At 37.3% G+C, this 26,142-nt stretch overlaps 1 protein-coding gene across 2 annotated transcripts; it reads right to left on the bottom strand.

The window, feature by feature from the left end:
- Window positions 1-141: 141 nt before the first annotated feature.
- On the bottom strand, window positions 142-16,628 carry LOC135710408 (phenoloxidase-activating factor 2-like). 2 transcript variants are annotated; one of them, XM_065232979.1, is made up of 3 exons: window positions 16,439-16,628; window positions 15,755-15,983; window positions 142-1,261 (listed from the first exon to the last, which is right to left on the bottom strand). In XM_065232979.1, exons 2-3 carry the CDS (start codon window positions 15,956-15,958, stop codon window positions 215-217), a joined length of 1,251 nt encoding a protein of 416 aa, XP_065089051.1. In that variant the 5' UTR covers window positions 15,959-15,983; window positions 16,439-16,628; the 3' UTR covers window positions 142-214. The 2 variants fall into 2 exon arrangements, with proteins under 2 accessions (XP_065089051.1, XP_065089050.1); XM_065232978.1 differs by lacking the exon at window positions 16,439-16,628 and having other exon boundaries at window positions 15,755-16,001.
- Between the last annotated feature and the right edge of the window lie 9,514 nt (window positions 16,629-26,142).

Here is a 26,142-nt window from a genome sequence, read left to right as displayed (position 1 = left end):
TCGTAAGGATTCACGATTCGTTTATTTTAGCTTCGAACGACTTGAGAAACATGTTAAACCTCAGTTCTACTGATATATCTAATAATGACTTTAAATGATATTACAACCACGAATGTAAGAACACAATTATTTATTTGTTTGTTTTCATTGTTATTTCAGTTTAGTCTATCCTTTAAAAATGTCAATAAAATGTCGTATGAAACTTTAATTTAATTTAAGTGTATGTGTAGTGTTTTGCTTCAATTTGACGCTTTGATAGCTGCTGATCGATCCAGCCGCGGAAATTTGCAACATTTGCGTAAACTCCAGGAATTCCCTGTTCACCGCAACCAATACCCCAAGCAACGATACCGGCCTGGTAGTATTTCGTTGGATTTCCAGGAATTGGACACACAAGTGGAGAACCTCCATCGCCACGGCAGGTATCCTGACCGTTTATACCTCCAGCGCATGTGAAGCTACGATCCAGAATAAAACGAAGACCCAATCGTGTCGTACGCAAAGAATTCTGGCAGGTTTTATGAGGTACAATTGGCAGCTCAACCTTCTTCAAGATGACCTGATATTTGCCCTCCTTTCCGAAAACGTTCTTTCCCCATCCGGAAGCGAAACATTTACTGCCATCGAAGTTGTGATTGTTTGGCGGCAAGCAGACTGGCTGAATATTCTCGGCAAGATCAAATGGCTGGTCCAAAATCAACAGGGCTACATCATTTTTCAACGAGCCCTTGTTAAACTGTTCATGGGAAATAACCTCGAGTACGCGGCGATCCTGATGAGCATAAAGTTCGTTCCTGGTTTGGGTATCCCATTCTCCTCCTCGTACCAGCAAAGTATCCTGCTGCTTGTTGGCAACGCAATGGGCAGCAGTTAGAACCACGTTCGGTGCAATTAGGGATCCACCACATTCGTACACATTCAAAACGGAATCCATGACCTTATCCTCTCGTAGAACAGCCACCATCCATGGGAATTCACCGTACTCTGATTCACCATCCTTGTTGCCAGTGATTCTGAATCCGAGACCATCGGGGTTACGTTGTCCACAAGAGTACTCCTTGTTTGGTGGTGGTGCTTTCGTAGCAGTCTCTGGAGGTACCTCTAGAACATCTCCTTTTTCGCAGCACGTGTCCAGGTAATTCGGACATTCATTTTCCACAGCAATATCTTCGCCGACACGAATATCGATGATACCAGTGCCGTCGGTGATGATCTGATTATCATTGCACAGGTAGTACGGGACACACTCTCCGGTGCAAGTCTGTAAATGGGATTCGAATGAAAACAATTATAAGCCATTAAAATTACTCATCAAAATCATAAGAATGCTATCATACTCTGATGATAGTTATTTGAAAGCTTTCAGTTTACGCGAATATTTCTCTACTGCTCACGCTGTTCGAGAGAGGTGATGGTAGAGCATGAGTATACGAAAAAAAAGACTATAGCCCACGACAATGAAGCAAATCAAGACCAACAATTCAAAAGGCCTCAAATCCATTTTGTAAACAAACCTTGTAAGGCCATTTTGTCGCGAACCGAAGTCCGCCAACGCAAACCAACAAAATACCCAAGCAACACACTTGTTCTATAACAGTTTATATAACCTTGTGTATACACACTTGTGCTATAACAGTTTAGATAACTTTGGTTGAATAGCAGTTTACTCAACATGATTCTATTAATTTGTGTGAACAGGCAGGGGAAATCCTCCTCTACCCGATTGTGTTTGAGTAGATTTCGGTTCGCGAGAGAATGACCTTACAAGATTTGTTTAAAGAAGTGTAGCCCTTTCAATTGTTGGTCTTAAAATGTAGTAAAAGCAATCACCGTTTACACCTGTGCTCTTAAATTTGAAAATATCGATATGGGGTGAACTTGATCAATCCCTCAAATGGCTTCCGAGTGCAATTCTAGTACATGTTCTTATATAATTAAAGATTTCCTAAATTCGAACTTCACACTACGAAAAAGACATGTAAATTTCAGTGCCCTGAGACCGACACATGCAAGCGGCCCTTTTGACATAAGAATCAGTTGAAAAGGACGAGAAAATCAATTCAAGCAAAAGTCGAGTTGCATAAAGGGTGATACGGTCAAAATTTGGTCAATATCAACTTGACGTATTTCTTTCAATTTTGCATTTAAAAGACCTGAACACCCCTCATTTTGAAGGTGTGTGTGTGTAGAATGTTGCTCCTATTTTGATTTTGGAATTCACTCTTCAGTTGTCAAAATGCCGTCCAAGCAAGAAGAGCAGCGTATCAAAATTTTGCTCGCGCATCGCGAAAATCCGAGCTACTCGCACGCAAAGTTGGCAAAATCGCTATAAGTTGCCAAATCAACCGTTACAAATGTAATTAAAGTGTTTGGGGAACGTTTGTCGACAGCCAGGAAGTCTGGATCGGGGGGAAATCGAAAACCGGAAGCCGCTGAGACGACAAAGAGAGTTGCCGGTAGTTTCAAGCGAAACCCTAACCTCTCTCTCCGAGATGCCGCAAATAAGCTGGGTGTATCGTCTACAACCGTGCATCGAGCCAAAAAACGAGCCGGACTATCGACTTACAAGAAGGTAGTGACTCCAAATCGCGATGATAAACAAAATACGACGGCCAAAGCGCGATCCCGGAGGCTGTACACGACGATGCTGACGAAGTTTGACTGCGTGGTAATGGACGACGAAACCTATGTCAAAGCCGACTACAAGCAGCTTCCGGGACAGGAGTTTTATACGGCAAAAGGAAGAGGAAAGGTAGCAGATGTTTTCAAGCACATGAAACTGTCAAAGTTCGCAAAGAAATATCTGGTTTGGCAAGCCATCTGTACCTGTGGCTTGAAAAGCAGCATTTTCATAGCTTCCGGGACTGTCAACCAAGAAATTTACGTGAAAGAGTGTTTGAATAAACGTCTGCTGCCTTTCCTGAAGAAACACGGTTGTTCCGTACTGTTTTGGCCGGATTTGGCATCTTGCCATTACGGTAAAAAGGCCATGGAGTGGTACGCCGCCAACAACGTGCAGGTGGTTCCCAAGGACAAGAACCCTCCCAACACGCCAGAGCTCCGCCCAATTGAGAAATACTGGGCTATTGTCAAGCGGAACCTAAAGAAGACCAAAAAAACTGCTAAGGGCGAGCAGCAGTTCAAGGCAAACTGGCTTTCTGCGGCGAAGAAGGTGGACAAGGTGGCTGTACAAAATCTGATGGCAGGGGTCAAGCGTAAGGCCCGGCAATTCGGATTTGGAAAAGCGGAAGCCTAACTGAATATTTTTCCTGAATTTTATACTAATTGAACTTGAAAAAGAAATTTAATTTGATTTTTTAAATAAACGATTTCACCAATTTACACGCGTTTTCCCTTGACCAAATTTTGACCGTATCACCCTTTATGTTTCAGTTTCAGGACACTTGATTTTACATGCCATGTTTGTTTACGTTCCATGATTTACGTCAAAGCTGAATTACGTCTCGTTTAAAAATAAAAATTTCTAAGTGTGTAGATAAAAATATCCTTGGATAAAGTGTATTTTAAGAAGAATTACAAAACAAAAAGAAGAAATGCAAAAAACAAGTTATTGTTTCAAATTTCGTGAAAAAAAAACATTGTTTCCTTGACATTGGCGTTCGTAACAACAAGTTGAACGGTAACTTGATCGTAATTGATTTGTGATATAAGGAGCTTGGTGGACTTGTGGCGATCAATTTTGCTTACTGAGCAGAAGACCGTGGGTTCAAACCCAAGCTCCTTCGCGATATTGAATCGTTAGGACAACAATTCAGCATATTGTTTACCAAAATGAATCCTGCTGCACTCCCAACCCTTTTATCCAACATCCCAGTGATTTCTCGTGAAAGTGCAGAGGTGTTTCCCGGCTTTCATTCCAGCGAGTATTACGTCAATATATTCCAACCCATTCCTTTTTTAACTAGCATTCGGACGAGGCCGGCGTTAGTATTGCCTACACCCAACCGAGGGATGTAAGATTCGCTTACAATTATGTGGGATTCATCATCAGAGGATGTTAGTGCAGACCGCATGAACCGAGGATGCGATATACCTAGCTGCGGTCCAATGCAAGAAAATTGGAGACCGAAAAATGTAGAGTGTATTAGTGAGGTAAATTAGTTATGCCGAAAAAATAGGAATCCGATTGCCGACTGGACTCGAACCAAGAACGCTTCGATTATCAGACCTGTGCTTTCTCCACTGCTCTCTCCATGCTCCTGAATATGGATAGCCTAAAAGCAAACATGAAGCGCTCATTTTCTCGCATACTCGACTTCGTATGCTTTTTCTGCTGGAGAGATTCGAGGCAAGTGTGTGCGTCGTTCTACAATGTTCTACAATGTGCGTCGTTTTACAAGCTTACTGGTATAGTCGAAAGCGTTGATAGAAAACGAAATAAAAAAGACAAAAAACCATTACATCGCCTGCATGATCAATTTCTAACATTCGTTGCGATGTTCATGAACAGAGGATGATAGAAAACGGAACTAACATTCATTGTAATAGATTTTTGGTTTGCGTGTAGTGTTTGATCACCATTATTTACACATGGAGGATTATTGCTAGTCTCAAGCAACGTCTATTGGTTCTATGTGTAATTACAGCTTATCTGGCAATAACTGAGTTGCATCTTTGAGCGGTCAATCATGCTCATGCTCATGTTCATGCTATAAATGGTATCTTCTCTTATTATTATTATCTCTTAAAACAGAATGAATACTGAATAAACCATAACTTCAAATATGTCTTTAATTTTCTTTCATCATGTCGCTCTAAATTTGGTCAAAACTCAGAATCATACGATCTGAATTTAAATCTTGGTAAACATATCGGAGTGTATTGCTGAAACCCACCGAGCCCACCCAGATCGAAGTGCATCCTACATGCACATATGCTGTACTGCTGTATCTTAAGATCCTTATTATTACGGGGTCGATGTTTTTGTAAAGTTGATCAGAAAGCGAAAGACTACTAGGAGGTGGACATATCAGTTCGTAATTCTACCGCTAGACAGTGCTAGTGTGCATGCAAATATTATGTACTAATACACTTCCAGATCTTGATTTTATAGAAGGGGGATGTTTTCGGCGAAGTTGATTAGGTGGCCACGGACTGATAGGACGAGGACTTATCAATTCAGAATTCTGCCGCTAGGCGGTGGTAGTGAGCATTCAACATACACATATTTTGTACTGCTGTATCTCAAGATCCTGATTATATAGAGGGGTGATGTTTTCGGCAAAGTTCATCAAGGGTTAAGGGCTGTTGGGTGCTGGTCATTTCAATTCAGAATTCTCCCGCTAGGTGGCGCTAATGAGCATGCAAATAATCAGTTCATCTGTATGTCCATATACTGATTATATAGCAGGGTAGTATCTACGGCAAAGTTGATCAAGAGGTCAAGGGCTGCTGGGTGGTTGACATCAGTTCGAAATTCTGCCTCTAGGTGGTGCTAGTGAGCATCCAGTATGCAAATATTATGTGCTGTTGTATCTCAAGATCCTGATTACATAGAAGGGTGATGTCTTCGGCAAAGTTCACCATGAGGTCAAATAACGCTGAGAGGAGGACAGATCAACTCTAAACTCTGCCGCTAGGTGCTACTAGTGAGCATGCAAATATTTTATACTGCTGCATCTCCAGATACTAAATATATAGAAGGAAATTTGACAACTAACTAGGGATAATGAAATCGATGAAAGCTTCGAATTGATAGTTCCGTTGAAGAACAGCAGTGTGAAGTTTGATCAGAAATTGAAAATGAGCAACTGGAATATTGTTGATGATATAATTTGAATTTTCTTCTTTTTGTCAAGCTACTGGTTGATCTGATGATCATTCGGTACACGGGAAAAAATCCGATCTCCGAAATGAGAAAAATGACTCATGATTTCATGAAAAAAGCGTATTTTCATGTTATGAAAATACACCATGAATAATATTCATGATATCATGAGCAACTTTTGTGTAACGCAGCAAACATTCCCAAAATCATAAATCATCCGAGTTGAAATCATGATCTAAATTCATGGGTTTAACTTTTAACCAAAAAATGTAAAAAGAATAAAATAAAGCATCAGACTGAGAACAACCAAGAACCTTGAGATCATTAAACCCATTCTTTGACCACTAGACTATCAAAACTTGTATAAGTATAAGACATACCTATGTAGTGCAGTTTATGAACACGGTTTGCCAAGTATGTGTAACGCTTGTAGCGGTCTTGATTCCACTGCATTATGAAACCACACTGAAAATGTATTTTCGTTATTTCTCTGAAAACCGTTTCGTAAAAATGAATATCGTACATACAACACATCTTTCATAATTGGTACGAAACATTCGTTTTCCCTGTCATCTGGCGCAATGTCAATATTACGCCTTATTCGTATAATATACAAATTCATCTTCGTACAATCAAACCAACAACTGCGCTTATTGTCTCCTAAAGTTTTGATTGTGTGTTGGAGATGGGATAGTTTTTTTTTTAATATTGTCGGTTTCACCAATACATGCAAGCTATCATTATAAATCAAAAAACTGGTCACGGTGGTTTTATGTCAGAGGAAAAAAAATACATGCAAGTAGCAGAAAAAGTAAACGAAATCGAATTACCGCTCCATGAGTACTTCTTATTTGCCTTTAGCCTTTCCCTTTCTCGTAGCACAAATAGAGTGATGGATAAGGCACAGATCTGGCTATCGCAAGGTTCATGATACGAGTCCGGTCTGAAGCATATTTTTATATTTTGTCATGTTTATCCCTTACAATAATAAAGTTATTTTTACCCATCCTCACTAACACACTCCACATGTTTCGGTCTCCACAACCAACACTTGTGGTCCACTGGTTGAGTGTAGCGATAGCGAATGTGGCAGTTCTAACGAAACTAGCTTCATACAATGTACAAATCTATTTCGTTGCAGAAAACAACGAATAAATTCGTAGAACAAACGAGCGATTTCGTTGTATAAACGAAATTTTATTTTCAGTGCATGAATTTCCATGACGAAATCATGAATCATTGTTACGATTTCATGGGATGGCAAGTTTTTTCATTTTATGATTTTTTATTCATGAAAATGGAATCGGATTTGTTTCCGTGTAAGTTTGGAGTAAAGCATGGTGACTTTACAACCGAAACTGACAAAGACATAATAAGATACAGCTTCATATAATATTTGCATGTGGGATGCTTACTAGCGCCAACTCGTGGCAGAATTCCGAATTTAGCTTTCTTAGCAGTCCTTGAGCTCCTGATCAACTATGCCGGAAACATTACCCTTCCAAAGAATCGGAATCTGGAGATATAGCAGTACACAATATTTACATGCTCACTAGTGCCGGCTACCGGCAGAATAACGAATTGATCTGTCCTCCTCCCAGTAGTCTTTGGCCTGCTGATCAACTGTGGTGACAACGTCCCGTCAAAATAATCAGGATTTTGAGATACAGCAGTTTAGAATATGTGCATGTGGGCAGCTCAGTAGCGCTACCTAGCGACAGATTTCCGAATTAATCTGTCCAGCACCCACCTTGACCATCAACTTTAACGAAGACATCACTCTTCTAAATACTCAGAATCTTGAGCAATAAATGGTGTGGGGTGCATATGCACCCCGGGTTTCCAAAATGGATAAGAGACCATCTATAAATGCTAAAGTGAAGATCTAATAATAGAAAAAAAAACACTCAAAAAATATATTACCCAACATTGTGTAAAAGATTCCACTTTATACTCTATTTAGTGTTTATCCTAATGTGCAACTTTTACCAAGCTATGTTAGAAATATGATATTTCCCAAATAATAGTTGCAGATGATATTTAATTATTTTAATTACATCAGGGATCTTAATTGCAATAACCGCTGTTACAATAATCTGATGAACAAAATAATGCAAGATAAAATATTCTTGTTATTTCCTTCTGGTCGAGAAACGATTGAATTTGTTACTAGAAGTGAATTTGATTGCCTAATTAAAAGTACACACTGGTACAGTAAGTTGTACACTTAAAACCTATTTACGCACATTAGTAAAACACTACAATTTAATTGAAACATAGATTTCAAGCAGGTCATTTGCACACGTCAGAACACCGAAAGTGTAAGTGAAATAACCTATAATTTGTAAATCGGTACGTAATTGACTGTATTACACTTGCTATTTAAACACCATAAACCGTATGTGTATGTGCTGCTCAAAACCCGATGACCGAAGCGATATTCATTTCTGCTCGCCGTAACAGTGACACTAAGTTGAGTAATTAATGCAGATTTCAAGCAAATGACATCAATCGGTGCAGTCCGATGACCATGTTTGAACCAATGTACTGATATTGTATGCTATAGGACAGGCCTGTCCAACATTTTTTAACCCCGGGCCAAATGTTAAAATGTTGAAGCCGGTTTTTACGGAGTAAGTTTTTAACATTTTTCCAATCGCTTTATCTGATTTGGACCAAAAGTAATAAAATTGCCATAAATATGTGTTTATTGACTCTAGCATGCTAAAATAACCTGCGTTAAAAGAATTCAAACATTTTTCACAATTTTAATTGTGATGTTAACATTCATTGAGGAAAACTTGTGTTTCTTTTCACACAAACGAACAACTTGTAAGCAATGTTGTTTACAAACATGGGCTTTTGTATACAATGTTTGCACATGCCTCAGAACTTTACATGATTTGTAATATAAATTTATATGATAGGAGAAATGGATGTAATGTTGGCATAAATGCCCCTAGTTTTGCCCAGACATAAATTCAGCAATTGGCTAAATTTTCAATAGTGACCAAAAATATCCATTAGTACCGTGCCAAGACGCATTCATCTAGATAAAATTGATAAGATTCTTAGCGATGGAACCAACCTTAGATCCATAGGCCAACATTAGAGCCATTTTCCCTATATGACGCTACATTTATGTGCATCATATTGAACAGAAATGTACGCTACTTTTTCGAACTGTGCGCATTCTTACACAATCAGAAGCTTTTGCGTAATTTAAAAAGCATTTAAAATTGCTAAACTAAATAATGAAAACAAAGGAAGGATCATTCAAAGTAGCACTGTCATCACGAAAAGTTGCAGCATCTTGTGTATGACTAAATTAAGTCATATAGATGTTCATGCAACAGTTTTATGATAGCGTGCTTCTAGGGTTCTGCAATGTTTCAAAATTAAACTTTTTATTTATTCATGTTAGTTTTTAAGATAAGAAACTTAAAACTGTCGGCTGCTCTCCAACAGTCATTGTATAATGATCTCAGTAACTGTTACGGAAATCCACAAACATAATGCTAAGTTCTTGTATGACAAAGACGAACGAAAACCCGCGGGTTGGATGCGGAGACTGTTTCTAAACATGTTACGGTTCGCTCAAAATGAGACCGCGGGCCTGATGAAACTTGCAGGCCAGGCCGAACGTCCGTTAATTAAAATTGGAATTAGCGCAGCAAAATATACTTTGTTGATATAAGTAACTCATTATTCTCACCGGAAATTGTCTACGTGTCAACTAAAAACGTAAAACTGAACAATCAATTTCACCCAGTGATCAATTTGCCCCCGGATTACGGTACATAAGAGAGGTGAACACATGAAACATTGACGCCCATTCGAGTCTCACCTACTTTTGGCAAAAATAAAAACTAGCTGTCCCATACTCTTAAGCATTGGAGTGAAAGTATCAACCAGCAAGAAACACAAAAACAATTAAAAAACTGGGTCATGATTACCGTTAGTAAGATTGATAACCTTTTTTTAAAATTTGGCCTCAATAGATCACGGTTAAGACCATGTGTACAAATGCTAACGCCTGACAAGTCACAAAGAGCTTAAGACTGTTTTAAAGTGAGTGTAATCAAAATATTAGAGGATGACTATGAACGCCTTCCGATAGTGAAAAGATCGCTAGGTTATCGAATCACAAAAAAACACTTTTGTTTTTAACGGAAGTGTGGACAAACTTTGAGCAGATTGGCATCATTACGATCGCAACACACTACGAAATTATTGCTACAAAACAAATACAAAAACTAGATAGACCAAACAAAATGTCTCTGTTGACACAAATCATTAAGTCTTCAATAGAAAGTCTTCAGCTTCTTCTTCAACTTATGAGCTTTGAGCGTTTCTCCCGAAGAGCACCACCTATTGCTGGTGCCGTCGACCAACCGCTATTTTTAACTGATTGTGCTGCTTGTTTAGCATGTGATTAGAGTAAAAAAACTAGTAACCAACGAAACCGATGAATTATAGCAGTCTGTCAGTTTTATCTAACAACTACTGAAAGCATAGCGCCACTTTCCTAGAAGCAAAAAGGAAACCGAAAAAAAAGGAATGAAGATTTTAAATATTTTCTAATAATATCCATTTTGAAAACGATAGCAGAACCCATATTTGGTAGGGCTGTTCCGCAAAAATTTCCTTCAGCACCTGTACTAAATACATATATTTTATTTCAGAAAAGGTCCTTATTTCAATTAAATCAACATTTTCCGGTTATTCTGCATGCAAAAAAAATCTTCGTTTATTCAGTAGCGAAATCTGCCCCAAAGTAGGTATTCCATTGGTTGAAGGATAGCCGAGAAAAAGCAGCGTGTGGGTGACATGACACTACCCTCTCTTCGGGGGTTTCCTGTAGTCCTTTGGCAAAATATAACATAACTTGTACCACGTAGTGAGATGCCTAAATGATCAGGCTTGTGAAAAATTTCTCATTGACTGAACAGGAGGCTCAAATGCGCACTAGCACAACATAGTGAAAACATTATGAACTTATTTGATCAGAATCCGGCAGTCTGGGTGACAAGTTTGTCGAAGACAGTAATATCCAAGACTGTTAGTATAAGCTGGTCCAATCCTGTTCATAATCAAAAACTAATGAATAAAAAGAGATTATATAATTTTCCATAATAGTATCCAGAGTATATTACCCTGCCAAATTTTTTCAGACGGCGAAAAAAAAAATGAACAGTTTTTAGAAAAACTTGACGCATATGAAAGTTTTGTGTCTTCACTGTCAATAAGCAATACTGAGCAATACGGTCGGTGATAAGCTCACATGCTTAAACATCTTCAAATGGTTGGGTTCAGTTAGCTCATGTAATTTTAGCATGCTGATCAATATACACATTTTTATTTAATTTCTTGACTAACACCGAAAATTGTATATTTTTAAGTATACTTTTGAATACTTTTGACCCAAATCATAAAATGTAATTGAAAAAAAAACGTTAAAAACGTACCAAGTAAAATACTACGAAAAATCGCGTAAAACCGGACTTAGTTTAAAGTGAAAAAAAAAATTAGCCCACCAGTTGACATGAATTTTAACATTTGGCCCGCGGTTTGAGCACGTTGGGCAGCCCTGTATTATATATTAAAGAATGCGTAGCAACAAAAAAGTGGATTTTGGTCATTTTGGCTCCTACGTCAACTATGCAATCGTGGGAAGTACAGCACTGTTAATTATTTGAAACATCGCAACAATCATTCAAGTGTATAATTTCATCTTCCTCGACGAGACAATCATGGAGTTGTGATTTATCATGAAAATAATGATAACATAACTTGGAAATCCCAGCTACCATGTATTGCTCAAATTAATGATATTTCATCTTTGGGACTTTACGCCGGTTCTCAACAGAGTGTTCATTTAGCACTTTCACAGTTGCTAATTGTGAGCTTTCTAAGCCTATACCGTTTTTGCATTAGTATTATTGTGTGGAAAAGTACAATCAGGGATGTCGAGAATGTTTCGACTAGAAAAAGCAATCGAACCCAGCTGACTCCAGCATGCTAAGGGAAGCCCCATATTAATGCTATCAGCGTAGTAACAACAATTTCACTAAGGGTACGGCCAGGGTAGACGCGATTCGCGGCGCGACGCGACCAATTCAAAAGAATCTTATTATTTATTATTATTCCTTGCGTGAGTCGCATCGCGTCGCGTCGTGTGTCGCGTCTACCCTGGCCGCGGCCTAATCCTTTTCTCCATGCACATTTCAAATTGTCCTATCTGCTTTGATCGATTCTCTTCATCGACTTTGTTATTATAACCACTGCTATGCAAACAGATTTCGCGCTAATTCTACCACATAGTTTGATAAAGGAGGTTCTTATCTAGCATCCAAAACGTCAAATACTACAGGGAAAGGTTTTGCAGCTGAGTTATTAACAAAAGAGATAATCGATGAAGAGAATCGATCAATGCAGATAGGACCTTGAAATGTTTATCTAGTTTTTTTTTATTGAAGTGGACTGGTTTATCACTTTTATTCATGAAAAATTCGTAACAAACATAGATTTATGAAGTGTATAGCTGGAATTATCTCCTGGTCAAATGTCAAAGTATCAAGTCGGTTCGAATTGCTAGAACTTGCTGGGACTAAAATTTAAGAGCATTTCCCACCAGCTTGAAGTCGCTCTAATTTTGCATTTTTTTTTCCTATGTTGGAGACATAATTAGGTTTTGCACCGTCGGGGTTAACCTCAATCTGATGACAGTTTAGTGGTACTGTTTACGTGGACTTAGTCGATTTTTTCATGGGTGGATTTTCTCGATAAATTTTCAGACTGCAGTGAAGTGTAAACCACACTTCTGCAATGCTCACGAGCAACATCCTTGCAACGCGCTGTTCCTCGACAATTTTCAAGTGAAAATTCGGAAATTTTAGAATATTTTGACTGTCAAAAAGGTTCAGCCGATTAACACTGAGTTCATTTATGACGTCACGCTGCAGTACCTAATACTGTAGAGTGTATACATAACTGAATGTATTACCGTTCGTTATTGCATAATGCATGGATGAACCTCTCGTTGAACAGTCAGACGAATGAACAGATTCATCCTCTTGCGGCTTAGCAACACGTCAGCAGTGAGCACTGCACTATTCCAATGTCTCATCAGACCCTTATCAAGATATCTGCATTGCTTATGAAACAGTGGAACACAGTCACACACCAAATGTTCAGAGCTTTCACTCTTTTAGTTACAAAGCTTACCAATGATTTTTAGGTGATATTTACAAGGACAGGAACTGTTATCAAACCAGTGTTCAAATCTGTTTTAGAAAGGTTAAGTAACTTTTGTGTATGAAAAGCGTTCGGCTTTATAAAACGTATAGATTACCGAGAATTTAAGGTACTGGTCCAGTTGTTCTGTATCTTTTTTCTCAGTTTTTTAGCTACATTTTTAAAACACAAAAAGGTAGTCAAAAAATGATTCAGGGCCAATGAATTTCAAGGATGACCCCATATTTGCCAATGATCTACTTTTTCGTTTCCTTCGATTCCACAATGACCAGGAACCCATAAAAGTTTAACCGTATTCCGACAGGACAGTTGTTGTAATAGTTAAGTACATTCTCATAACTGTTTTGACGTGTAAGTTTTCGATTTCATAGCATTCATAGCATGAATATATTTGCATTTTTACAGTTCCTTTTTATGCAAATTACTGCACATTCTAAGATGGCATATATTTCAGCTTGAAATACTGTCGGCCATTTTCCCATGGACACCGAAAAGTGCACCCCAGGCCGGTAATACCAGCAACCATCATATTATCTTGTTTCGAGTCGTCTGTTTAAAAAATTAATGATCCAGGACGAATATTCAGTCACATAAGGAACTTGGAAATGATGGCTCAAATAATATTTCTTTAGCATCCAACTTCGTTCATCAATATGAATGGACTTATCTGAAACTTTTTTGGAATTCTCAAATGTCCAATAAGATCTCCATCGAAAACTTCATGGACCGTTTGAGCCTCAGAGCACTTTTCACTGCATCCAATTGAATAAATTTTTGTAGAGGAAAGAGATTGTGTAAAGCATCTAAGGCTGTAGAGGAAGACATTGCTCCAGTTATGGCAATAGTAGCAAGCCTTTGTAGCTTGTTTAGTTTGACTTGTGCCGTTTGTTGCTTCATGAACAGTACAATCAACCCGCCGCAAACAAATAAATTATTACAGAACTTTGAACACCTGAACGTTCAGTAAAATGTTGACCTGCGTTTGAAGCGTTAATAAGTAACTGTTGTTAATTGGTATCCGACGTCTGTAATAATTCGGATTGGCTGAATAAACGCTTAAAAATGAGCTCGCAAGTTTATGCGATCCTTTACGCGGTCTCATTGAAAATCAAACAAAAAGCGAAGGTCAAAATGATATGCATATTCAATAAGCAAGTCAGCAGACGCTGTCTACGTATCAGCTTTATAAAATCATATTGTAAGCTCTTATTGGGAGATTTTGTTGTATCCTTTTCACTCTCTGATACAGCCACCTTGAAGCCGCATTGCATTAATTCAAACGAATGTTGTTTATTCCACCATTATTCGCCAAAATTTATTGTTTTTATTTTTCTTTGTACCATTTTTCGAAAATAAATAGGGGCCCAGTGGCGTCAAGCTGGTCAATAACACCCGGTGCGGATGTTCTAGATGTCAACTCCCCTTCCCTAGCTTTTGCGTTTTTTTTTAATTACAGTAAAACTTACATTTAAATATCACACAATCAGTTTTCTTTTAAAAAAAACATGAACATGTCAAACAACAAGCGAAAAAAAAAACCTACAAAATTTAATTAATGCTGACGCCGAAAAAAATTATTTAAATTATTTTTCGGCTCCGTCTATTTTTAAACCTTTGAGCCTAGACAAACCTTAACATATAAACAACCAAATCTTGTTGTTTTCAAACAGTAGGGGAAAATGAAGGGAAATATTGAAGCACGAATTATAATTTGAGACAATTGTTTAGTGCGCCCCACACGACATAATACCACAATATGGTCGTGGGGTCATCAATACAAAGTCATTACTGTAGCCGCTGGTATTTTCCGAGTCAAATCACAACCGCCTTAACAGCAGATGCCAAAGAACAGGCCCCATCTGCTGCTGTAGTCAAACAAATGGGGAAATATTGAAACATGAAATCAAACTTCTTTGATTTTGCGTCAATATGCTCATCAATATATTCGTCGTCCATATTTGCATAAATGTGACTGTCAATACTTTTGAGTATTGACAATATTTTTGCCCGTGTTGTGTCAATCTTGTATCATCAATATTATTTACAATGCCTTTAGCAAGCACCACACGTGCAATAAATGTTGAAAATATTGATTGAAATATTGACGAAACATCTGTCGTGTAGTCCTCCCAACAAAGTGATTTGCAGTAAACTTTCCCGTGCTTTTCATATGGGGAATGGTATAAAAAGGGAGCATGCATTAATTATGCCACGTAAAATTTTGAAAAAGTAAACCCCCTCCCCCCATTTATCACGTTTTTCGTATACCTAATGCATTGCTTTTCACACATTTGTAAACCACCTCGCTCCTTTTAGAGCGTGACGTACTTAATGGATGCTCCCTAAACTCTTTTGTTCATGCAATAAGACAATATGATGGCTTGTTCTTTTTTTCTTCGCATTTCAAGCTTATTGCTTATCGAATATTAGCTTATTGCGTGATCTCAACTTAGTGTTCTAGATGCACTTCCACAGTTTTTAATTCAGAGCTACCATTTCTGCATTAGTATAATTGTGTGGCAAGTACAATCATACTCTATGCCCAGGGAAGTCAAGAAATTTTCCAACCCAAAAAATTCCTAGGACGAACCGGAAATCGAGCCCAGCCACCTCCAGCATGGTCTTGCATTGTAGCTGCACCTTTATCGACTGAGCTAAGAGAGGTCCTTGGCGAATATATGTATTGCAAAATCCGCTAACGATACTTACGTATTGTGGTTGAGGTTGTTGTGGTTGTGGTATGATAGCTTGCGGAGCTGGTGGTGGAGTGGTTATTGCAGCGGGATTATTGTTGTTGTTATTTTCTGGATTATTGAAAACCGACTCAAACAAAGAATCCAAATCATCCTGAGCGTATGTCTGGGCAACTAGCAGCAGCGCCACAGCGGCAACGGTAGAAAACCGAAGCAGCATTATGATCACGGGCGTGATTTTTCTTCTGAAACAGATAATCAAAGAGTAATGATTAATTAACACGAAATTACTGTACAATTTTGAATTGCTTATCACTATCACGGGCGAGATCACCGGAGGTTATTATATAATTGAAGTTTTTTATTTGGAAATATCCGTTTGAAAGTTACAAACGATAGAACCTATAATTTTTAAAATCTTGAAACATGGAGAATGTTGTGATTCTAAATCGATACACTGCAGAATGTATTATGTGACGTAATTGCTGAATCTGGACAGAGCCGTACAAAAAAAAACAGGGACTAGCCTTTATTGATCTCAAATTTGAACATAGCTAAGTTTACTTTAAACAAACTATTCATTGGTAACCAGTTTTCAACCGAAATGATATTGTAACCATTCGTGCGCATGACACACGTTGAACATTTAATGAAAACAACAAATATCACCAGAGAACAAAAGTAAATTCAAAGTACTCACAATGCAATAACAGAACAGAGGTATCACGCTTCACAGTTCGCACTCGATTAACGTTAACCGTCTATAGATCAAAATCATTTAAGCCAGCAAACGAAGCACCCGTCGCAACTTTTCGGTGCTTCCCAGAATCGATCCCGAAACAACAACCGAAGTCGAACGACACGATCGCACAGCAACTCAGAAACGAGATTATACTGAACTTGACACCGGGACAAGTTTACTTCAGCAGCGGGCTAGGCTTATCGATGTTGTGTGTTTATATACTGGATGCATATATGTGGAAGAAACCGGTAAATCAAAGCATTTAGGAACTGCGAAGCGGGATATCCCCACGAATCTAGAAACCCCGTCGCAACGTAACGGCGGCGGAAAATCTCTCGCGCTCTCTTCGTTTCGCATCTCGTATCAGTTTGATTATAAGGTTGAAGCCGGTGCGTGACTTTAACCAGCTCATATGTTCAGAGAGGATTTCCCACAAAAGTTGGATTAGCCAGTATAAATCGATGAAAATTATAAATCTAGTCATTATTTAAACACTTCACTTGATTGCAATCAGGGTGCCTTCCATTCATTTTGACTAAAACAATGTTTTATGAAATTATGGAATAATAAGATATTATGATGATATTTTGTATATGTAAGTAATAAGAAAAGATTGTAAAGTTTGTTTTTTTTTTTTTTTTTTTTTTTTTTTTTTTTTTTTTATTATAGTCACTTTAACACTCTTGGGTCATTCGTTACTTGTCCGGGGGTGAGATTTGAACTCGTGACTTTGGCGTGAGAGGTATGGATGTTAACCACTACGCCGGGGTCGCCCCCTTGTAAAGTTTGTGTTTCACCCATCAAACCTGCAAATTTAGCTTTGACAGAGTCACAATGAGCGTTTTTCTGATCGCCTCTTCGCGAAGTGAGATAAATTACAAAATCGCTTATTGCGTCTCTCATGTAGCAAAATTGGCAGGTATTATGTGTCAAACACAAACTTAACAATCTTTTCTTGTTGTTTACATAATCAAAATATTTTCATAATATCTTATTATTCCATAATTTCTTAAAACATTTTTTTAGTTAAAATGAATGGAAGGCACCCTGATTGCAATTATAGACAGATTGACCGTAGATGCAGATTTGCTAACATACTTGCAAAGCAATTAACACCTTCTACCTATACCTCAAGGAAATTGTTTGTGGTTCATAATTATCGAAGTAGGGTAATTGATTCTGGTTGGACCTATCCAAAAACTGATGATGGTTGGACCTATTTTTTCAATCGCTAGTTTAGTCAATCTTCGCTAAATTTTTATTTTCAAAGATCACTTTACTAACATAAAAAACTCTTTTTCTTCAATTTGCATGGGTGTTTTATTGAAAATCTTCAAAACAATTGACTGTCAATGTGTTTTCAAAACAGTTCACTTTCCACGCATTAGCTCGTCATCATGCCTTACTTTCAAACATACAAAAAAGGAATATTTTTTACATTTATTTTTATTTTCATGCAGTACTTGCTTTAAGGTGTAAACACGTTAGTACGTCATTTATCCATTGGTTTCACTAAAATGTTTGAATAATTGACGAAATTCGAATAGATAAATATGATCATGGTTGGACCTACGCATGATGATGGTTGGACCTATGTGTTTCCTACGACGGCCGCTAGGTGCACTTCGGTTTGTCTACATCCTTCATGCGCAGCTGATTTGAAATTCGATTTCGTTTTGGCCTAGTGATCAGAGTCTTCGATTGAAAAGTGTCGAAAGAAAAGAGTTATACGGTCGAAAATCTTCAAAAGGCTGTTCTTTTAGTAAGAAATAAATCACTTACCGCGTATCAGGCACAGAAAAGGTACAATAATCCGAAAACGACACTTCACGCAAAAATTAAGGGAAGCCACGGCAAAAAATATGGAAGGGAAATAGTGTTGAGTGTTGATTTGGAGAACCAGCTAGGGGATTGGATTTGTATGTGCGCTGCTTCTGGCAGTCCCAAGACGACCAAAAAGATCTTGGAAGCTACTAAAGACCTTGCGTCACTAGTTAGGCGTAAATTTAAAGGAGTAATTCCATCGTCAGGTTGGCTGAAAGGGTAACCACCGACTTCCGAACTACCACGAAAGCGCCGAAAGAATCTGTTAATATGAATTTACATTAAGCACTTCTCATAAACCTTCTGTGTGTGAATTAACTTGAAATAAAATGTTAACAAACTAAAAATTGCTAACTGAAACTTATTTCCAAAAAAAAACTCCTAGGAGAAAGCTATAAAACCGGAAATAAGTTCTGATATTCAGTCATTTTAAGCCCCTAAATTCCCCGGGGGCACCCAGAACACGCCCGGAAGTGGCCAACGTGGTCCAAGGCACTCAATTTTATTATTGATCTTGTTATCGAATTTGGAAGTAATGTGGAGTGTCGAATGATAGGTTTTATTCCTTCCATGTCAAAATTAGGTCCATGTTCCATATACCCTGGAACTTGTTCTGGCCATATCTCCGGAACCAGTTGACCGATTCCAAAAATATTCGATAGCTTTCAATGGGACCACAATACCTATAGTTTGACGTTAAAAATTTTCCAAATCGGGTCAATGATTTCCGAGAAAATGAGCCATGATGAATAGCTAATGCGTGTAAAGTGAACTTTTTTAAAAACGAAGTTAAACTCAAATTTCTTGATTTTTTTAAATAGCAAATTCATAAAAACTGTATAAAAAGGGTTTTTTCATGATACCAATAAGCTCTAAACAAAGTTTTTGAACAAATATGGGCTAAACTAGCATTTGTAAAAATAGGTCCAACCATCATCATTTTTTAGGTCCAACCAAGATCAGTATAGGTCCAACCAACATCATAATTCTTTGCTGATTAAAAACGTTTTATAAAATCACTTGTTCATAATATTTAACTTTTTATGTTATTATTAGAAACAAGAAAGGTAGATCTTTCCCCTAATCACGCATTTTTCATAATTATATGTTGAATTCATAAAAAAAATACGACATGAATGTTGACGTCGTGTGAAACCGGCCTAAATAGGTCCAACCATCATCAGTTACCCTACACTTTTAATGATCATCATAGTGCGAAAAGTCAGATCTCGAAGATTTACAAGGAAAAGACAATAAAAGGCTTATGAATAACGACTGTTCAAGTTATAAAACGGACACACACTTTCAGTCCCAATTTTTTTTTCAAATTGACTACAAAGCTTAATGCTTTTTCGGCAAGTTTTAACCTCTGCTTATAAGCAACATAGAAAAAATAATAAACAATATATTTGAAGCAGCACGTAATTTTAACGAATATTTTAATCACACATGCTCTGCAATACATTTTTAATACTCATGTCAATATTACTTGAACACCAGGATAAACTTTGCAATTGAGCACGATAGTTTTTATTTCAGCTCGTCCAAAAGATAATACACGAGTAGCTAAAGTGAATATGATTTTCTTAAAACAAATTGTTTGCACGATTTTGCAAAATTTTCGGTGTCAAATTCCATTCCATGTTTAAAAGTTTAGAAAATTGACAATATTAGCTCAAAAATACTGATACCGTAAGTTTAAGCTATTCAATGACAGTTTTAATCAATTTTGGATTGAATTTGAAACACATAAAATAAATTTCGTTCTGACTTTTAACTATGTCAACACTATTTTGTTCTAATTAAATGATCTGACGAATGTAAATGTAATGATATTTTACCTAAAGGCTTACACGTAAGTATATAAATAGAATACAAAAAGAAAAACAAATCTCGTTTTTAACGCGAAAAATTAAAATCTTACAGACAAGGACTGCGCAAGTTATAAAACAGACATCAAACACGTTTTGTAACGTACACAGTCCTTACTACAAATGCTTTTAATATAAAATTATATCAAATGAACTGTTCAAAAGCTCAAACTAACTGTAAAACTAAACTCATAAAAATGGTTGAATGGTTCGTCATTTTTTCGGAACATTGTACTTCGAATCCTATTTATTATGTCTGTATACCGTTGCAAAGTTTACTTACTCGACTTTTTATAAACCTGTTGTCACGCTGAATTACTCTGTTGAAAAACCGTCAAATCCGATTTATTATTATTTTTAAATATGTTACCAGTACTAGTTCAGTAATCCAATTGATAAAAAGCCGTTTATCAGCTTTAAATTGCAAAAAGGGTGCTAAGCGAGTTTGATGGTTACTTAGGTACCTACTACAAAATTTCACCCACAGGTATAGTTTATGATCAAGCGAACGAAACAAAAATTCAAACAATTTTGAATGGCTAATTTTCCCGGAGAACTTTAGTGGAAGTTTTGAGATTTTCCTGGACATTACGTAGTCTTAAAATTCATAATTCATGAACCAAGCATCGTAGAACGAATGTTTACAATGACAGGACAAGAAAATTTTCTAAGCTATCCAAAATATAATGTGAAAAACGTTTCGCACGAAAATTTTCGCGATTGAAGAAAATCACCAAGAAAAGCAAAAACCATTTCCTAAGTGATAATTTTTTTTCATTGATTTGTTTCCGTCGATCTTCTTTTCCGTGCTGAGCACCAATGCTACCGACGCCAGGGAGGCAACTCCCACACCTGGACCCTACCCTATCGTCTCATCAACTCGTGAACGGGAGACCAACGGCTTCCCAAATAACAATTTTGGTTTTATGAGGGTTCTGTAGACCATGATTAAGACTTGTAGAATGCTTTAAAACTATGATAAAACTTGCAATGTTGCTTGGGTTTACTTCGCTTCCCAAGGATGGCGTGATCAGAGATGTTATGCCTCAGAACATCTCGGCGACGCCGAATAGAATTGAACCCAGACCTGCTGGGGTGAAAGGAAATCACGCTTAACATTACACCACCGGCGCCGCTCGAGTGATGAAATTGTTTTCATCTATTTTAGTCATGTTTTTTCCTCAGTTCGAGACCTAACACCACTGCGACCAGTAATTTGATATATTGTAGTATATCCGGTGTCCTTAGTTTAGTGAATGTCGTATTACTCTATTACTTTTGGAAAATGATGAAGTATTCGGTTTTGATACAACTGTCATTCTTGCCTTCATTGCAAGGAATCAATTCTAATTGAAAGGTCCCGCTATTTATACCCTTCGGAATGTTGAAACATCCTCCAAAGGCGCACCCCTTTGTCAGTCAAAATTTTATTCCTTAGCCACAAAATTAAGGAATGACATTGATAATGACCATGAATCAGAACCTTACTCTTAACCATTTCAAATTAGGGAACAACGAATAGAAGATTAGGACTAACTAACTCATTTTTTCCTCGTTTCAAGATCATCCTCGGTGTACAAAGCCGAGTCTTGTCACTATTAACAAGGCATACAATGTAACAAGGACTAAGATGTGTTCCTTGGATTACTGAAAATCCTGTTCCCCTAGTTTGTAGAAGTCAGGACTAGGAATTGGTCGTAGATCTTACATCACGTAACGTACCACGAAAAAGTGATCTACCTTAAATCGTAGAACCTCATGTAGATTTGTTTACATCAGTTCAAAGTGTTGGCGTAACGAAGTTGGTAGTGTCAAGGTTTACCAATACTGTTGTCTTAAGTTTGAGTCTAGGTTCCGGTGCATGGTAGTTGTTTGGTGGTGTACTTTATAACTAATTTCGATTAATTTTTTATTCGTCGTAAACTTAAATCAATAAATTCCTCCATTAAAAAAAGTTTCAAAATAAAGCTTTGTAGTGATTATTGGATAATCGTTAAAAGGTTGAACAAGCGCCTTTCAGGTTCACAAACAACTAAACAGCAGAATAACAGCTGTATAGAAGCGTAAATCGATATGCAAAAGATCTTGTCACAACCGTCCCAACAGCCATAAGTAACTGACTAAATTCGCCAGATTTGTTTGTTTTAGAGGTTACCTTATACACCGTATGAAAAAATTATCGCCTAACTGAAACCTCCGTTTGCGAAGTCTTTTTTTACGCAGTGTTCAATTTAGGTCCCTCTTTTTACGAAGTAAATCCCAAATAACGGGGTTTTCTTTTTACGAAGTAAATTCCATATAGCGAGTTTTCTTTTTTTTTGCGATTTTGGGATATACTGTGAAATTCCCCACAATATGGGTATGGTTGGAATCGGAGTGACGTGAAGGAACCGAAATCCCTCTCTGACACCATTTCTATATTCAAGATGGCGGCTTCCGGCTACAGAAAAACTTGGAAATTCTGTCAACTACCCAACAATAAGGGTAATTTTGGAAGCGGAATGGCGTGTAGGGATCAGAAATCTATGTCTGACGCTATCTTGAATTTCAAAATGGTGTCAGACATAATTTTTCAGCGCTCATACGTCACCTCGAATCACAAAATACTCATATCGTGAGGTGTTCGACAGTTTTCCCAGTGTTTCTGTAACCGGATGCCACCACCTGGGATTTCAAAATGAGGTCAGACATAGATTTTCAGTTCTCACACGTCACCCCGATTCCAAAAATACCCATATTGTTGGGTATTTAACAGTATGTTTCTGTAACCGGAAGTCACCATATTTGATTTCAAAATGGTGTCAGACATGGATTTCTGGTTCTAACACGTCTTTCCGATTCTTAAGATACCCATATTGTGGGTTATTTACCATTTTGATGTAGACTACGTCTTACGGGAAGGTACTCGGGGTAAATCGAAAATCTAAAATTGATAGGAAATAACTTTTAAAATCTGCTGCAATAAATGCTTTTCAAATTCTTCATAAAAAAACTGTTGAAAATGTACAAATAAAAAGTGATAATGTTATCACTGTTTTCATTAAATAAACGTTCTCCCCAAACCCAGTCGTCATAATCAAGTACAAACTAACGATTTTAAATTGGCTCACTACTTTAGTAGCCTATTGGTCCCAAGCAAACGATTAACGTACCCTATTCTAGTTGAAATTCTATTACTACACTATGTTTGTTTTGATTCGCTATGAAAGTTTGACAGATAACATCAGAGGTGTGTGGATTCATGCAGAACATGCAGGGGTGAGTGAAATAGCTTGGGACTGCTTGGGACCGTTGTTCTGGTACTGAGTGAGCCAAACATAATAATGATTTTCTTCGGGACCCAGTGGTCTTAGAGTTACCTCTATGGTTGTACATCGTGCTGCTTGTATCTGAAAAGGTATAAAACAGTGCTGTCTTCTCATTTATAGATTTCGCTTCGGACGGCGGGTGAGCAGGTAGCAGCAGTAGGAAGGCGGTTCCTGTCAAGCGCGCAGCGTTCGAGTTTTGCACCTCGAACCTTGTGCATCGTTCCCGTTGAGATCACTGGCTGCTGGCAGCCCGAGCAAAGTTCAGCATCAAAATGACAGCAAATCGAAATCAAGTTTTGATATCAACATCAAACTGAAATCATAATTTGATTTCAGTTGATAACAAGTTTTGTTTTCATTTTGCTGTACATTTGCTTTTCAAAAATATGTTATCGTGGGTTTGTTTTCATTGCCTTAGCATAACATCAAATTGGATACTTGTTTTGTTATCAACAGGAAAAATTGATATCAAATTGAATTTTCAATTTGCTCTCACTGATAGCAGAAATAGTTTTCAATGTGATGTCACAGGAAGATTTTTTTGCTCTCAAGTTTGATATTTTAACCGTTAAAACGACGAAAACGACAGCAACCGGAGTAATCATTATCAGCGAAATCACAACATCAAATTTAGATTTCAATTTGATCTCAGACTTTGCTCGGGAGCGGTGTCCCTCCATGACGCAAGCGCTTCGAAGTGGATCAACCTCCTTGCCTGAATGATAACGATCCCGCGTTCTACAAATCTCGATTACTTTTTCGAAAGGACATATCAGCTTTTTTTCTGTTTTTGTGTAACCGGAAGTCGCCATCTTGGATTTCAAAATGGCGTCAGACATCGATTTCCGGTTCCTACACGTCACTCTGGTTAAAAAAAATACCCCTTACTGTGGGGTATTTGACAGAATTTCCAAGTTTTTAAGTGACCGGAAGCCACTATATTGGATTTAAAAATGGCATCAGACATCAATTTACGGTTCCTACACGTCTCCCCGATTCCTAAACTACCCATATTGGCAATATTTTCAAAAACCTGTTTTTACGAAGGAAATCCCAAATAACGAGGGTTTTTTTAACGCACCAATTCGATTTACGAACCCCCGGTTTGGTTCGTGAATGGAGATCGCTGATCATCCAATGATTTCTGTGATTTTTGAAAACTTCTAGCGATTGAATCTGCTTAAAACTTTTCAGAAATTAAGTTTAATGATTATTTGAACTAACTCTCTAATTTATTTTGTCACAATAATTGTTGACATGCTAAATAATGTTTCGACAATGACCCATTCCCCTTACATTTTTGTATGGCGTATGTATTTATTTCCGAAGGAGAAAATCACAATTCAATTTGTTTCTTCTACGCAGTTGGTTCTTTTTAGACTCATAATGTAGAATTATAATGTGGCTTCCAAACGTACATGATTTTGAATTTCTCTGATTATTAAAATTGGGAGGAGCCATGCTTTTTAAAGTGTCCTTATATTAATTTCCACTAGTGTATTTACATTGTATACCCATCTTTGTAAGAAGAGTAAAATCAACCACCTTTTTCTTGAATCAATGTTTTCATACACAGCCTTCAAAATGCTTAAGTGGAAATCAGCTTAATTCATGTATTTTATATGATTAAAAAGTATGTCAAATCAAATTAAAGCTTGGGTCAATACCTCGACATGAATTGCTCCCCAGTATTCTTGGTTATCAATTGGTGTAGTTAATCGGAGTGGTTTAATTCCCCTGCCCTGCCAAGGATATTGTTGAATTGCTACCCTCTGAAGATTGTCTCCTTTCACCCTGACGTTAACGCTCTTGAACGAGAGCATTAGACTGCTCGCAACAGGGTTTCATTTAAGCAATTTCACAGTTATTAATTTAAAGCTTTCTATGCCAACCCTTTCATGATTTGTTCTTACACAGCAAAAAAATAATTTTGATATCACGTCAAAGTGGATGCACTACAATCATGTCGAAAATATGGTGTAATATTACTTGCTAAAAAGGACAAAATTATCATTAATACAATGCATGAACTGACATTACGCTGCTTTTACTGCATTTGTTTATTTATGTGGTCATAAAAATTACATGAAATTTTCGACATGATTGTAGTGCATCCACTTTGATGTGATATCAAAATTATTTTTTTGCTGTGTAAAGTTTAGCAAGCACAACGATACTCTATGCACAGGGTAGTTGACAAAATTTCCAAAACCGAAAGATTTTCTTGACCGAACTGGGAATCTTACCCTGACTTTAGGATACCTGAGCCTCCACTGAATGTCACGTTTTCAAGTTTCATACAAATCACAAATGTCCAAAAAGAGTAAAATTAACTTAGAAACCGGAACCAAAACTATCCGTGATTCTGGATTTTTTTTTATAAATTCGATAAATTTTGGCTTAATAGAATATATTTTGATAAAGCACATAAACAAAATGCTCAAAATAACGTAAACGGCAAAGGGTCAACTTGCTGTGCAAATTGCGTGCACAGCAAAAAAATAATTTTGATATCACATCAAAGTGGATGCACTACAATCATGTCGGAAATTTCATGTAATTTTTATGACCACATAAATAAGCAAATGCAGTAAAAGCAGCGTAATGTCAGTTCATGCATTGTATTAATGATAATTTTGTCCTTTTTAGCAAGTAATAT

The sequence above is a fragment of the Ochlerotatus camptorhynchus genome, unplaced genomic scaffold (assembly GCF_037179485.1).
Source record: "Ochlerotatus camptorhynchus isolate MF236.1 unplaced genomic scaffold, CSIRO-AGI_Acam_v1.1 ptg000380l, whole genome shotgun sequence".
Lineage (NCBI taxonomy): Eukaryota > Metazoa > Arthropoda > Insecta > Diptera > Culicidae > Ochlerotatus > Ochlerotatus camptorhynchus.
This window is presented reverse-complemented; position numbering and strand designations above follow the sequence as displayed.

Bases quoted from the DNA above. Each gene is read 5' to 3' on its own strand.
- LOC135710408 (XM_065232979.1), bottom strand. From the start codon at position 15,958: ATGCTGCTTCGGTTTTCTACCGTTGCCGCTGTGGCGCTGCTGCTAGTT. The intron at 1,262-15,754 runs GTAAGTATCGTT...TCCCATTTACAG, and splicing joins AACAACCTCAACCACAATAC to ACTTGCACCGGAGAGTGTGT.